Source organism: Pseudochaenichthys georgianus, chromosome 4 (assembly GCF_902827115.2).
Source record: "Pseudochaenichthys georgianus chromosome 4, fPseGeo1.2, whole genome shotgun sequence".
Lineage (NCBI taxonomy): Eukaryota > Metazoa > Chordata > Actinopteri > Perciformes > Channichthyidae > Pseudochaenichthys > Pseudochaenichthys georgianus.
The window spans coordinates 6,982,209-6,996,627 of NC_047506.1; the positions used below are offsets into that span (position 1 = coordinate 6,982,209).

The following is a 14,419-nucleotide window of genomic DNA, read 5'->3' on the forward strand; positions in this document are numbered from 1 at the left end:
GCTGCACAGACAGCTGTAACATCAGATAGGAAAGATCGCCCTAGATATGCACACGCTCACACACACACACACACACACACACACACACACACACACACACACACACACACACACACACACACACACACACACACACACACACACACACACACACACACACACACACACACACACACACACACACACACACACACACACACACACACACACACACACACACACACACACACACACACACACACACACACACACACACACACCTAGAGACGTAGAGATGTAGGATACACACCTTTAGCTGTTGATTTGTGGGAAGAGAAGAGACAAAGATATGAAACCACAAATAGTACATTTAACTGACATTTAGTGAACCTATACATTCAGTAAGCTTCCTTTTTTTCCAGACATGCTATTGTTGTCAAATTCACCCCCTGTGACCTTCATCTGATGGTTAAACTGTAGTGGATGCTACCCTCCACCAGGTGGCATTAGACTCATGAAGAATGCACATTTGAAACAACAGCATGTTAAATTGAAAATCCATGGCTTGAATTTGTCCAGTTTCTTAACTGAGGCACTTTATATACCGTATGTTCCGTAAGATCCTGTTTTTAAGGGCATATTAATTAAAATATGCTATTTAAAAAAAAAAGTTAATTCAATGTTTCATACTAATCAGACAGTACTATACATCACAGATTAATGTAACACTTTAATTTCAGTTTTTGAGTGTTTTTGACAGCACACTGTTAATAGGGTCTGGGGCTCTTGCTTATACAAACAACTGCTAGACTGAATCCAAGGGTTATTTACTCTTTATTGCACACATTTGATTCCTATTTAGAGTATGATTATCATTTTTAGTAAGCGATTGTGGGAAAATAGACCAAAAAAAGCAGTGGGGGAGAGCAGTGGTTGTCATGCCTGCTCAGTCTGAATGCACCGTGTCGTACATTCCTGTAAACCAATACTCCCAGATTACCATATTGTCACAACAGGCTTTCCGTGACACCGTTTAATGTTAGTTAGAAAGGTGAGTTTATCTTTAATCTTGGTTTGCTTCCAAAGACTAAACATTTCGTCATTGTTATAGCTGCATAAAATAACCTAAACAGTTCAGTGATTTGTTCTGGTTTTTCTTCTCTTGTCTAGGCGCCCCTCCTCCACTCCTCTTCCCCTCGTCAGGTGAGGTGCACAGTGTGCGATACCTGAGCCTTTACCTGGGAGCGAGATGAGGGCGGGGCCTGAAGCACACAGTCGAAGAGGGGGATGCGTGGAGCGAGTTTGTTTTTATGTAAACCAGCTGAATAATGGTTATGAATACAACCGTGTTACATCGGTGGACAGTAGAGCTTCATGATTGATGGCTCTGCTTTGTCGCCTGGCTGCTAGTACTATACACTTCCCATGGATAGCACTTGCTAACAACGCAGGTAAGTGTGTGTTATTTATAATCTGCTGCTTATGGTTCATTTCAACAACACTCCTAACAGCTTTAAAAAAAAAAGGATTTATAAATGAGAAAATACTATTTTAATGTCCTTTTTGGGTTTGAATTGACAAATGTATTACTTGAGAGGTAAATGGTGTGTCATCAATTACAGTTGATTTATCTCCACGTTAATCCTTTGCAGGTTTGATTCAGATGTTGGACCTGAGCAGCCTCAGTTGTCTCTCGTCGGGATTGCTCACCCAGCTTCCTGCAGATTTATCCAGAGGAGTTGTTACATCTTTGAGCATTTCATCATAAAGAAAACAAGCCTTGAGTTGCCTCTGTTCACTTTAGTAACATTTTGTTTGAGTGGTGAATCAGGGATGGGTAAGGTTTGTAAAGTTACAACTAGTACGGAAGTCTGATCTGGACAGCCATACTGATATTTTAGCCTTTTGTCTGTTGCATGTTAGCATGGTAACAGTGCAATGATTTACAAGGATTTTGACTAGAAGGACACAAGCAGCCCTATCACTCTGTTGTCTCCTTCATAACCTGAGTCTACAAGCGTCTCTTCTGCATCATTTCCATGGAAGGATTTGAATCTGGTATGTTTCCTTTGATATCTTCCATTTCATATTTTGTTACTCTCCACCTGCTGCTCACTGTCGCTTTATCTCACTGTTGACTTTGAATCATTAGAGGTACCATAGAGGTATCAAGGCAAGGCAAGGCAAGTTTATTTATCTAGCACCTTTCAACACAAGGCAATTCAAAGTGCTTTACAAAAAACGAAAGACATTAAGAAAATGGCATTTAAAATCAGTCATTAAAAAGAAAAGATAATAAAATAAACATTAAAAGAAAAAATACATGGATAAAAGTTACAGTGCAGTTTAAGATGTAAATAGTTCAATTAAAAGCAGCGGCAAAAAGAAAAGTCTTTAGTCTGGATTTAAAAGTAGTAAGAGTTGCAGCGGATCTGCAGTTTTCTGGGAGTTTGTTCCAGATATTTGGAGCATAATAACTGAACGCTGCTTTACCATATTTAGTTGACCAGTCAGAAATGTATTTTGGGCCTGAACCATTCAAAGCTTTATAAACCAGCAGCAGTATTTTGAAATCTATTCTTTGACACACAGGAAGCCAGTGTAAAGACTTCAGAACAGGAGTGATGTGATCCACTTTCTTAGTGTTAGTGAGGACTCGAGCAGCAGCATTCTGAATTAGCTGCAGCTTTCTAATAGATTTTTCAGTGAGACCTGTAAAGACACCATTACAGTAGTCGAGTCTACCGAAGATAAAAGCATGGACAAGTTTTTCCAAATCTTGCTGTGACATTAGTCTTTTAATCCTAGATATATTCTTTAGGTGATAGTAGGCTGATTTAGTAACTGTTTTAATGTGACTCTTGAAACTCAGGTCAGAGTCCATGACTACACCTAGATTTCTGGCTTTATCTGTTGTTTTGAACATTGCAGACTGAAGCTCAGCGCTAACCTTTATACGTTCTGCCTTGGCTCCAAAAACCATTACCTCAGTTTTATCTTTGTTTAATTGGAGAAAGTTCTGACACATCCAGTCATTGATTTGTTCAATGCACTTACTCAGTGTTTGAATTGGAGCATAGTCTCCTGGTGAAATTGTTATGTACATTTGTATGTCATCCGCATAGCTATGGTAACTTATTTTGTTGTTTTTCATTATTTGAGCCAGTGGTAGCATGTAGATGTTAAAGAGAAGAGGCCCCAAGATGGAGCATTGAGGTACCCCACATGTCATATTTGTCAACTCAGATGTGTATTTACCTATAGAAACAACCTTGTTTCTGTCCTTTAAGTAGGATTCAAACCAGTTTCCGAAAGTCCCACCCAGTTTTCTAGTCGGTCGAGTAATATGTTGTGGTCAACAGTGTCAAACGCAGCACTGAGATCTAATAATACTAACACTGAAGTTCTGCCACTGTCTGTGTTTAAGTGGATGTCATTGAAGACATTACATTACATTGCATTTAGCTGACGCTTTTATCCAAAGCGACTTACAATAAGACCTTTACAAGAGCAGTCTCAGTGCTGTGGTTTGGACGAAAGCCTGACTGGAACATATTGAAACAACTATTTAAATGCAAGAAATTACTCAACTGTTGAAAAACAACTTCTTCAATTATTTTACCTAGAAATGGGAGGTTTGATATGGGCCTGTAATTGTTCATTACTGAAGCATCTAGATTATTATTTTTTAAGAGCGGTTTAATGACTGCAGTTTTCAGGGCCTGTGGAAAAACACCTGAGTGAAGAGACTTGTTTACTATATGAAGTAGATCTGAGGCCATGTAACGAAAAACATCTTTGAAAAATCCTGTTGGAATAATATCAAGGCAGCAGGAGGAGGATTTCAGAAGTTGAATAATGTCCTCTAGGTTTTTATCATTAATCTAATGGAATTGTGTCATGGTGTTTGAATTGATATTAGGTGGACATAGGGACAACACATTTGCTGTACCTGATGCAGAGGCACTGACTGCTTGTCTGCTTTTCTGAATTTTGTCAGTGAAAAAGGAGGCAAAATCATTGCATGCCCTGGTGGATAGAAATTCAGAGGCTACTGACACTGGGGGGTTAGTTAGTCTGTCGACGGTAGCAAACAAGGCACGTGCATTGTTTTTGGTAATGATGTCAGAGAAGAAAGACTGTCGTGCGTTTTTCAATTCCAAATTATAAAGGCCAAGTCTCTCTTTATAGATTTAAAAGTGAACCTGGAGATTTGTTTTTCGCCACCTACGTTCAGCTTTTCGACACTCTTATTTCTGCTCTCACGGTCATGGCCTTTCTCCATGGAGATATTTTCTTCCCAGTCACTTCCAGTGTTTTTTTTATTCAAAATGTAACCAACTTTAACATTCTCAGCCACTTACACAAATTAGCAGTGTTATATTTACGTAAGCAGCCTGCATGTGATCTTTTATCTCAATTGAAATCTACTATAGGGGCATCATGTTTCTCCACCATATGCTATTAGACATCTTCGCCTTCTTGAGGCTCTGACTAGGCAATGCAAGAATCCCTTTGAGATGTATTAACAGTGAACAGCAGTACACTACTTATGCCTGCACATTAAAATCCATCTGTTGTCTGCTGTAAATGATACATTACGTGATTGCGTGTAAATGTCTCTTAGAGCTAATTTTCAGGTCCTTCCTTCCCACAGCGGTCAGACTATACAACCAGCACAGCCCCTAGTAGAACCCCCCCCCCCCCCACACACACACACCACAACACAGACAATAACACCCTTTTCTGTTAAATACCAACCAACTATGTGCAATATATATATATGCCGTTAATAACTGTGTAATATATACCTGGCTGCTAAATCCTTAGAACTGTTACAAGATGTGTATTTTGTAAATGTTGTAACTTGCTGCAGTTAAATACCATCCAACTATGTGCTATATGTGCAATATATATATTTTCCGTTAAAACTGTGCAATATATACCTGGCTGCTAAATCCTAAGAACTGTTACAGGATGTGTATTTTGAAAATTATGTAATTTTTTTATTATAACTTAGTACTTTTTAATGCATGTAACATATATAACATTAAGCTGTCTGGCTCTTTTCTCTGCTGTAACTACGTAAATGTCCCCTCTGTGGGACTAATAAAGGTATTTTGATTCTGATTCTGAGTGTGTGACAGGCCTCACGTGGGAGGTGAGGGCGAACGACAGAAAGCATCACAAACAGATGAAATCCTTTCTGTGCTTCCGCTGGGGGAGATATGCGGTGAGTCGGTGCTTCCTCCCCTCCACACGGTAACCTAACACCTGTTGGCATGCTGAAACATTGAGACACATGTTAATGTGCTAATACATACGTCTCCCTTGTGTTTTTCTCTTTTGCTGTTCGTGTCTGTTGCCAGGACAATTTGGTCCGCAGCTACAAGTACTCCCCCCTGACCTTCCTGCCCCTGATGCTGTTCGAACAGTTTCAGCGAGCGGCCTATCTCTACTTCCTCCTCATGGTGGTGATGCAGGTCAGACTGCCTCTCTCTCGCTGTCTCTAGTGCTTTCAATCTATAAAATATGTTATTTATTATTGTTATTTTACAGGAGCAGCTTATATTTTATAATATTGTGGGATCAAATGTTTTTTTTTATTGTGCAGACAATCCAAAGTTATGAGAATTATGCCAATATGTTTATTTTATTGTATTGTTTGCAACATTTTAAAATACACAGACCTAACAAATTATAAACAGTGCAGGAAGAGGCAAACATTTTTTATAAAATGTGAACATTATCGTACAGCGGTCGAATGTTTTTTCCGGCGATTGAGGTACATTATTTAGTTGTGTATGAAAAGCCATTCCAGATATTTGTTATTTGTTGTGAATGTGATATCTCAGAACACCTTAAAGGAATTTCTTCTAGTTTGTCACAGACATCAACTTGCACCCAGGTTGAACTGATGATATTTTAATGGTCAAATTCATTATAATATCACAAAACATGTTTGTGCCATAGCTCATGAATTCAAATACTATGACATTTCCCAAGATAAATGAGGAAGTGGTCATCTTTACACTTGGATTTAAACTCCAACTTGACTGGTTGGTAGAGTTCAGCCTACTACCATCTAGAAAATATCTCGCGTATTAAAGACCTTATGTCCAAGCAAGACCTTGAAAAACTTGTCCATGCATTTGTTTTTAGCAAGCTTGACTACTGCAACAGCATCTTCACAGGCCTCACAAATAAATCACTCCGTAAACTCCAACTAAATCAAAATGCTGCTGCCAGAATCTTAACCCGGACAAAGAAAACAGATCACATCACTCCAGTGCTGAGACCGCTGCATTGGCTTCCAGTTAGTGAGAGAATTGATTTTAAGATTTTAATGCACACATATAAAGCACTAAACGGGCTAGGACCCAAATATATCAAGGACCTCCTTCAGTGGTATGAACCCAGCAGACCCCTTAGTTCTTCAGGCGCAGGCCAGCTCACTGTTCCATTTGTGAGATCAAAGCGTGGGAAAGCAGCCTTCTGCATCTATGCTCCTAATTCATGGAACAAACTCCCAGAACATCTGAGAATGGCTAGCACTTTAGAATCATTTAAATCAGGTCTAAAAACATTTCTTTTTAATATGGCTTTTCAAATTTAAATGTTCTAATTTTCGAACTGTTAAACATGGTTTTCTTTCTTTTAATTAATTATTTTGTGTGTTTTGTATTTCTTCTCAATGTTTGCTCTGTTTGATCCTGTAAAGCACTTTGAATTGCATTACTGTATGAATTGTGCTATACAAATAAATTGCCTTGCCTTGCCTAGTACCTGGAGGGGGTGATTCCCGTACTGTATTTAAAGGAGGGTAAGAAATTAGCCTCTGAAACAGGATGTCATGCTTTTCAAACACTTAACTTAAATTTGCCTCATGTAGTTTGACAGAAATCCTCTAAATTCAAGGTCTGCTTTTGACTGTTTAGTCTATTGTGTGCGTATGGTTCATACAGTATGTGCGACTCCTTTCCCTTCTGTGTTTTCCCCATGCTTGTGTGTGGTTTCCAGAGTGTCCCTGACATCTCCTCCGTACCTTTCTACATCACCATCTTGCCGCTTCTCATCGTCCTGTCAGTGAGAGGGCTGAAAGACCTTGCCAACGACATGGTAAGACCACCAATCACTCCGTAGTAACCCTTTCTCTCCTGCTGGGTGGAGTCCAGGGCCGGACTGGGACAATAAGTCAGGCCGGGAATTATACACCCAGCCAGGCCACTACCAGCTTTCTTTTGTGCCATTTTCCTGGATTTATTTGTCAATATTTACAGCGTTGCTGCCCATAGTGATAGCCCTAAACTTTAAATCTACTACCCCAGAATAAACATATGGACATGGGTTTATTTAAAAAAAATGTGCCAAGCTATTTAGGAACCTATCCATGTGAACATATTTTAAGTGAGGGTGGACCTCAAATCTTCTAGGGGGGGTCTGGGGGCATGCTCCCCCGGTAAGATTATTTTTTTAAATGTTCAATCTGGTGCATTTTGAGTGGGAAATAAAGAGACTACACCCGCCATATGAAACAGAACTGTATACATTTAAATAATCATAAGAACATGGCCATAACCAATAACATACCATATCCAACATGGAAAAACCTTGAAACTTGTTTATTTATTTGTTTTTGGTTCATTTATAGTTGTGAGTGTGTCTGTGCTCCTGAACCAGCCTCTCCTGTCTCCCTCCTCTCCCTCTGCTCCTCTTTGAGGCAGCAGCAAAGACTAATTTTAGCTCTCAACACGTTTTTAAAGTTTATCTTACCTTTTGTAGTGGCAATTTCTTATATTACTTAATACTTACTTTATATGGTAAAACCAAATGATGATATTATGCTTAGAAACTGTTTGGTCAACTCGACCTGTTGTACCACACGGTAGCTTCCTGCCAAGGTCGTACCTGGAAAATGCGGCTCTCCCTATGAGAGCATTGTAAGATAACAGTCAGGAGAAAGTCTTATCTCTTTTCCTTTCTGCACAGCAACAGTCCTCTATAAAACACACACACACACATTATACCCTGTGCACACTATCCTATACTCTGTGAGCCGTTGAAGCTTCAAATAAATAACCAACAAGACAACGCTGTTTGCTTTCACCAGTTTATTATTGATTACTCTCATTGTACATCTTTGCAGTATTGACGAGTCTAAAATATCCACAACACTTTTTTCACCTAGTTAACATTTTTTATTATTATTCATGCATATTTTACTAATCACTCCCCCCCTCCAATGGAAATATGTGTTTACATAAATGGTGACCAAACCGTCTGAGACCCACAGAGAACTAAGTTAACTATCTAAACACTCAGCAGAGTCCTTTACCTCACCTGAGCTGTAGTTATCAGTCTCTCAGTCTGACAGCAGAGGACTCTCCTCCACCTTGTTGACGGCTCATTATATATCCGTTAGCGCAGCTAGCTAGCACCAGATGCTAACAACAACAATACACGTAACCGGTGCGCGCGCTTTCTCTCGCTCGCGCCACACACACACACACACACACACACACACACACACACACACACACACACACACACACACACACACACACACACACACACACACACACACACACACACACCCTACCGAGCTTGAATGACACACAGAGACCAATCGAGCGCATTAGTGTGTGATCTGTATGAAAGTGGCCATGTGGGCAGGCCACATCATGTAGACAGCCAGTCACTCTCTGTGAGGCAGCGTCAGACCCACATTTGCGCAGCGTTGCGTTCACAATACATACAAAAAAAAAATCCTCAGGCCAGCAGGCCACTTAGCAGGCCAGGCCATCGGGAAACCTCCCGGTGCTCCCGATGGCCAGTCCGGGCCTGGTGGAGTCTAAGGAGGGGGAATATCCCCCCTGTGATGAATCCACCCACCCTCACTCACACAAATGCAAGATCTTAAAACGCAAATATACGACCGGCCTCACTCATGCATTTATGCACCTGGCACTTAAGAATGTGCACACTCTTCCCTCTCCTTCATTGTCCGCATTGACTCCTTTTTCTCTCCTCATTGACAAAACCAGTCATCCCAGTAGCATTAATTTTCTCTAATCATTAAAGCTTTTCCTTTTAAATGCAGGCGTGATGTTTTGCATGGAGAATTCTCTGGTTAAGTGCATCACTGAGTTACGGTCGTTAACAGCTCTGGGTGAAACGCTTGCTTGACCCCTCTCTATTGACTAATCATTTAGTGGAGGGTGTAAATCTCCCAGCTGGTGTCACTGTAGAGCCCCGTAATGGCGTTTCTCCTTTCTTCTCTCTCCTGTTCAACCTTTCACAGCCACTCTCATTCCCTCTCACACGCTCCCTGTCCATCACTCTTTTTCTCCATCTGTGTCTCACTTCTCTATCTATCTCCTTCTCTCATTATCTTTTTGGGTCTCACTCTGTCCATCTGTGGTCCAGGCGAGGAGGCGCAGCGACTCTGAGATTAACTCCCGACCCTGTGACGTACTCGACTCCCAGAGGTGAGGACAAAGACGATGTGTTATTCTCTCAGGACTTCCAGTTTGAAACGGCCCTCTAATGAACCTCTAATGAAGTGTGAATGAGTGAATCCCTATATGGCCCTAGAGCAGGGCCAGAACATTTTCCACACTTATTGGAAGACATGAACTATGACCAACCTCTTGATGACATCTTCTCCCGTCTTCAGGGATACTGTTGCCTCGGTTTATTCCCTGAGAGTGTTACCCTGCAGACGATATGTCTTCTCTTGGGGATTCAGACATCACTTAAAAAAATGTACACTACCCTTAAAAGTGTGGTTAATGCTTGAGAGCTGCAAAGAAGAGAATATTTAGTTGTTTCTAGTAACGGATAATACGTTTTTCAGATTAGATGCAATTCATATAATAATAAGACTTGAATGTATATTATTTTAATTAAAGGCCTGCACAGACCATGTTTTGCTACACTGTAAACGTGTAAAGTCACATAAGTAAAGAGTTTACTTATCGATAAAAAGTAAGCGTTTTTTAACAATAATATAACATACTAATATTTATAATAAAATGGCATCCATTTGGGTTAGGGTGATTTAAAATGTGATAGTGTATTTTGTTTACACTTCTGTCTGTTAATTTGTGTTGTATGTATTCATGGTAGCATTGTAGATTTGTGAACAGCAAATTATATAAAAATAAAAGAGCTTGTTTTGTTTGTTCCCCATTTGCTCCTTCCTCATCTGTTCTGCCTCAGTTTCAACAGAGCGCAGTGGAAGGATGTGTGTGTGGGAGATGTGCTGCGGATCCACAAAGACCAAGTCATCCCTGTGAGATTTCTAAATAATGAAACATTAAATTAACAGAAGTATCAAAAAACTAAAAATAAATCTGACAGTGTACAATAAGATTTCATGAATAAATTGTTAACCTACCCTTTAGGTGGCATATTTTATAACTTTAAGTGAGAAATGTCGGCATTAGAGCTGCTAAACTTTTAAATGATAAATATCTCTTTTCTCTCTTTCCTCGCAGGCTGACCTTCTCATCCTGTGTAGTTCTGAACCTCACAGTCTCTGTTATGTAGAGACGGCAGATATCGATGGGTACGAAACTCTTTCTGCTTTTTTTATTAAGCTTATTCTGTAGAAAATGAAGGATTTAATTCATCATGTAATGATAACATGCATGTTTTTATGTAGTCACTTTATGATAAATATACACGTTTTAGTAGTAACAAATGGATACTACTTTTTGTTACAAGTTTAAAACGGAAGTGCTTTAAGGTTTATTTCAGAGTAAAGACATTTCCACATTTTCATCTATGCGTGTAACTGCATACTCCCTTAGCTTCTCATCATTATCTCTTGTACTAAACTATTAAGTGTTAATACCACTTTTATTTTCTTCATTCAGAGAGTGTAATCTCAAGTTCAGGCAGGCGCTCAGTGCTACACACAACCAGCTGACCTCCCACCCCTCAGAGGAGACCCTTGCTGCCTTTGATGGTGAATAAATGTTTTTCCATTAAGGAAAATCTCATTTAAAACTAGACGAGTAAACTTCTTTAAGACTTGCGTTACTTGTCTTAAGAAAGAACGCGTTCAACTTTGAATTTTCCAGGTGTCGTTCTCTGCGAGGAGCCAAACAATCGCCTGTACACCTTCAGAGGCCAGATGCACTGGCGAGGAGAGAGTCTTCTGCTGGACAACGAGCACATCCTCCTGAGGGGAACCGTCCTACGCAACACAGACTTCGCCTATGGCTTGACCATATACACTGGTACTCGAAGCAAAAACGTATTTAGTTTGGAAAAAAGAATATGAACATATATTTCTGTGGAATGAGTCAGTTAACGGAAAGATTGTATTTCCCTTTAGCAAATGGTTAGTAGAAACTGCCCAACTAGTCTGTTGAGTCTAAACTAGGAAGCAGACAGGAGGAAGAGAAACCCTGAGACGTGGCATTATGCCTCATAGAGGTGTTTGATAACAGAGATAACACTATTACAATATGTGCTGTGTCCATGCCACCTATCCTCATTTCCCCTTCTACTGTGGCCTCCACTTGTTTCAATGACAAATTGTAATATGTGGAATGCATTATACTGCTAATTATGGACAGTACTTAACTCTTGCAGCTGTGTCTTAAATGTGGGTCTGTTAACGTCGGGCAGATAACCGGCTGCTTCTGTCTTTTAAGTGATCATTGATCGGATATTACTGGACCATGCAGAGGTGTCATGGATGACCCTTTCAGTTCGGGTGGAGCAGATCAATAGATCAAATTCTTCCAGAGATGGGGCTTATGTCATTCATCAGAGACTGTCTATCGGTGTGACCCCAGTTCAGCCTGATTATAACTCTTTACCCTCCTCACACACACTTGACACAGCCTACTTTAAATTATGCGTGATCAAGGTTGAAGTATTGTTGTTGTAGGAAGTTTGTCCCTGAACATATTTGAAGACATGGCACACACATTTGTCATTTTAACTTTCAGTAGTCTGAGAGTTGGAGACAACATCACTGGAAAACATAATGTGATATCATATTTTATTGATCTTTGCAAGGGAAATTCTCTCTCCCCGCTGACCCTCTCCACAGCCGGGTCAGACACCCCCGGAACTGGTAGAAACTCAGCTTCATGCTCAAGGGCACGTCGGAGGATGCTCACTGACACAAGGGCTTGAACTTTCACCCTCTGGCTGCACAGCGGTCTCCGAACTTGCTCGGACCAGCGATAGCATCTAAGAGTTTCTGCTCCGCACACAGGCGCAGACAGCAAGGTCCTGAGGAACTGCGGGAAACTGAGAGTGAAGAGGACTCGGATGGAGAGAGTTTTTAACCAAGTGGTGATCGGGGTGAGTGGGCAAAGGGCATGTGGGGTGACGAGCACAAGATATCTTGTGACTTTAAGATACACACACACACACACACACACACACACACACACACACACACACACACACACACACACACACACACACACACACACTATTCTAAACTGTTTGTGTGTGTCTGGAACTCAAGACTTACTGTTTTTAGTAGAGAGGCAGACAGTGTCCAAAATGTTAAGAGTGTGTTGAAGACCTTGCTTTTTAATAAAGCCTATATTTAGTAAGAGTTTTTCCTCCGGAGTCCTACATTTTATTGTATTTTTACTGTCTATATTTTATTTTATGTCGATTAAATGCTTTTGTATTTCACATTCTATCATGTTTTTTATAATATTTTTGACATTTTAATTATCTTTTAAAACCTCTGTGTTTGTTAATCTGTAAAGCCTATACAAATAAAGTTTAATTTGATGTGTAGATCGTCCTGTCCATGCTGCTGGCAGCTCTGCTCCTTGCCATCGGCGCCGGCGTATTTTCCAGCTGGGTCATGAGCCACATAGGGCCTACTTCTGCTCTGGTGATTAACGGCAACCCCGTCTACACTGGGTTCCTCATCTTCTGGAGCTACATCATCCTGCTCAGCCCGGCCATGCCCATTGCGCTCTACATCTCGTTAGTTCCATCTAAGATGATTCACTCTAGCAGGGTTGATACAGCTGTGTTTACTGTCTGACTGTGTGTATGTGTCCTCCATGTGTGTGTTCACAGGTTTGAGGTGATCCACATGGTCCACAGCCTGTTTATCGGCTGGGATATGGAGATGTATTGGCAGCAGGCCAACAGACCGGCCCAGGCCAGGAACACTTCACTGAACGAGGAGCTCGGCCAAGTGGGATACCTGCTGAGTGACAAGACTGGGACACTGACCCAGAACCGTCTGCTCTTCAGACAGTGCTGCATAGCTGGGGAGGTCTATGGTAAAACATGTTTTAACTAGCTAGTATTTTTATATTTGACTGATTTGGGTAAAATGTCAGATTTTCACAACATGATTTTCCAAAAGAAATCCCAATAGCAACATTGCAATGTCTATAAAGACTTTTAAAAAGAATGCACAGAAATGTATATTTCACTTTGTTTAATGTGTGTTTTATCTCTTTTTTTCACAAAGGAAATGCACTAAACATATGAGTGAAGGAAGGCAGAGTGAGTGTGTAACAAAAATTATAAAAAAAAGAATTGGATGTGCCGCATTATTTACTAATAAATTATCATATCTGTTGGAAGATAACATCAACCCCAACTCCAGCACTTTTACTTATTACAAAACAAAGCATATCTTTGACCTTACGCTGCATGGCTAGCTCTAAAAAAAAATTCAAACCACTCAACCACTAAAATGATTTGAAAGATGAGTTTGACATGTTATCCTTAACCTCTTAAGCCCGAGGGTCCGCCCAGTGGACCCCTCCCACCGTTTTTTTACGAGACTATGGTTGCGTTCCAATAGTCCATTTAGCTTAGGAACCTTCCTAACCAAGTGAAATGACCCGGAAGTCCCTCAGTGGCAGCCATGATAAGTGCCGTTCCAATTCTCCAAATGAAAGGAAAGGAGGTTTCAAACTTCCTTTATAACCTCCTTTAGCTTAGGAACCACTGGACCTCCCTAACCGAAAGGAGAGGAGAAAATGCTGCACCACAATGCATTGCAGCCGCAGCATTTGCCGTCACTCAACAGTCGGCCGTTCACGGAAACAATCGATTATGACCGAGAAATTATATCATGAACGTTACGGTGCTTATTAAGCATTTTAAAACATAGGTGGTAAGCTGCCAAAGTGCTTTGTTCTGAACGTTCGTCAGTATTATAATCAAAAAGAGAAATATGAACGTTAGTTTTTACTGAAATGATCAACTAAAGTCAACATTTCACAGTCTTTACTGAGCTGTGTGGGGTTTGTTCAACTTTTAAAAGATGTTTGAATGGTGATATACACAGTGATAGATGTTAAGGACTAACGTTTATAATAAATACATTTGTATCGATTTTAAGATCTTTTCATAGTTCATACAATCATACGTATTGGGATCATTTGTATTGATGTGGACCGGAGGGAGAGGGTGACGAGCATAAGTT

The 14,419-nt window shown here is 40.4% G+C and overlaps 1 protein-coding gene across 2 annotated transcripts in view; it reads left to right on the forward strand.

Annotated features, from left to right (window-relative positions):
* Positions 1-14,419, forward strand: part of atp8b3 (ATPase phospholipid transporting 8B3) — a 71,376-nt gene that overhangs the window by 20,329 nt on the left and 36,628 nt on the right. For both annotated transcript variants that reach the window (XM_034081627.2, XM_034081628.2), the window contains exons 2-14: positions 1,150-1,430; positions 1,632-2,037; positions 5,127-5,212; positions 5,349-5,462; positions 7,000-7,098; positions 9,406-9,467; positions 10,201-10,273; positions 10,479-10,549; positions 10,860-10,951; positions 11,067-11,225; positions 12,218-12,306; positions 12,761-12,954; positions 13,051-13,259. In XM_034081627.2, the coding sequence (XP_033937518.1) occupies positions 2,019-2,037; positions 5,127-5,212; positions 5,349-5,462; positions 7,000-7,098; positions 9,406-9,467; positions 10,201-10,273; positions 10,479-10,549; positions 10,860-10,951; positions 11,067-11,225; positions 12,218-12,306; positions 12,761-12,954; positions 13,051-13,259 (1,267 nt within the window). In that variant the 5' untranslated portion in view covers positions 1,150-1,430; positions 1,632-2,018. The remainder of the gene's footprint in view (positions 1-1,149; positions 1,431-1,631; positions 2,038-5,126; positions 5,213-5,348; positions 5,463-6,999; positions 7,099-9,405; positions 9,468-10,200; positions 10,274-10,478; positions 10,550-10,859; positions 10,952-11,066; positions 11,226-12,217; positions 12,307-12,760; positions 12,955-13,050; positions 13,260-14,419) is intronic.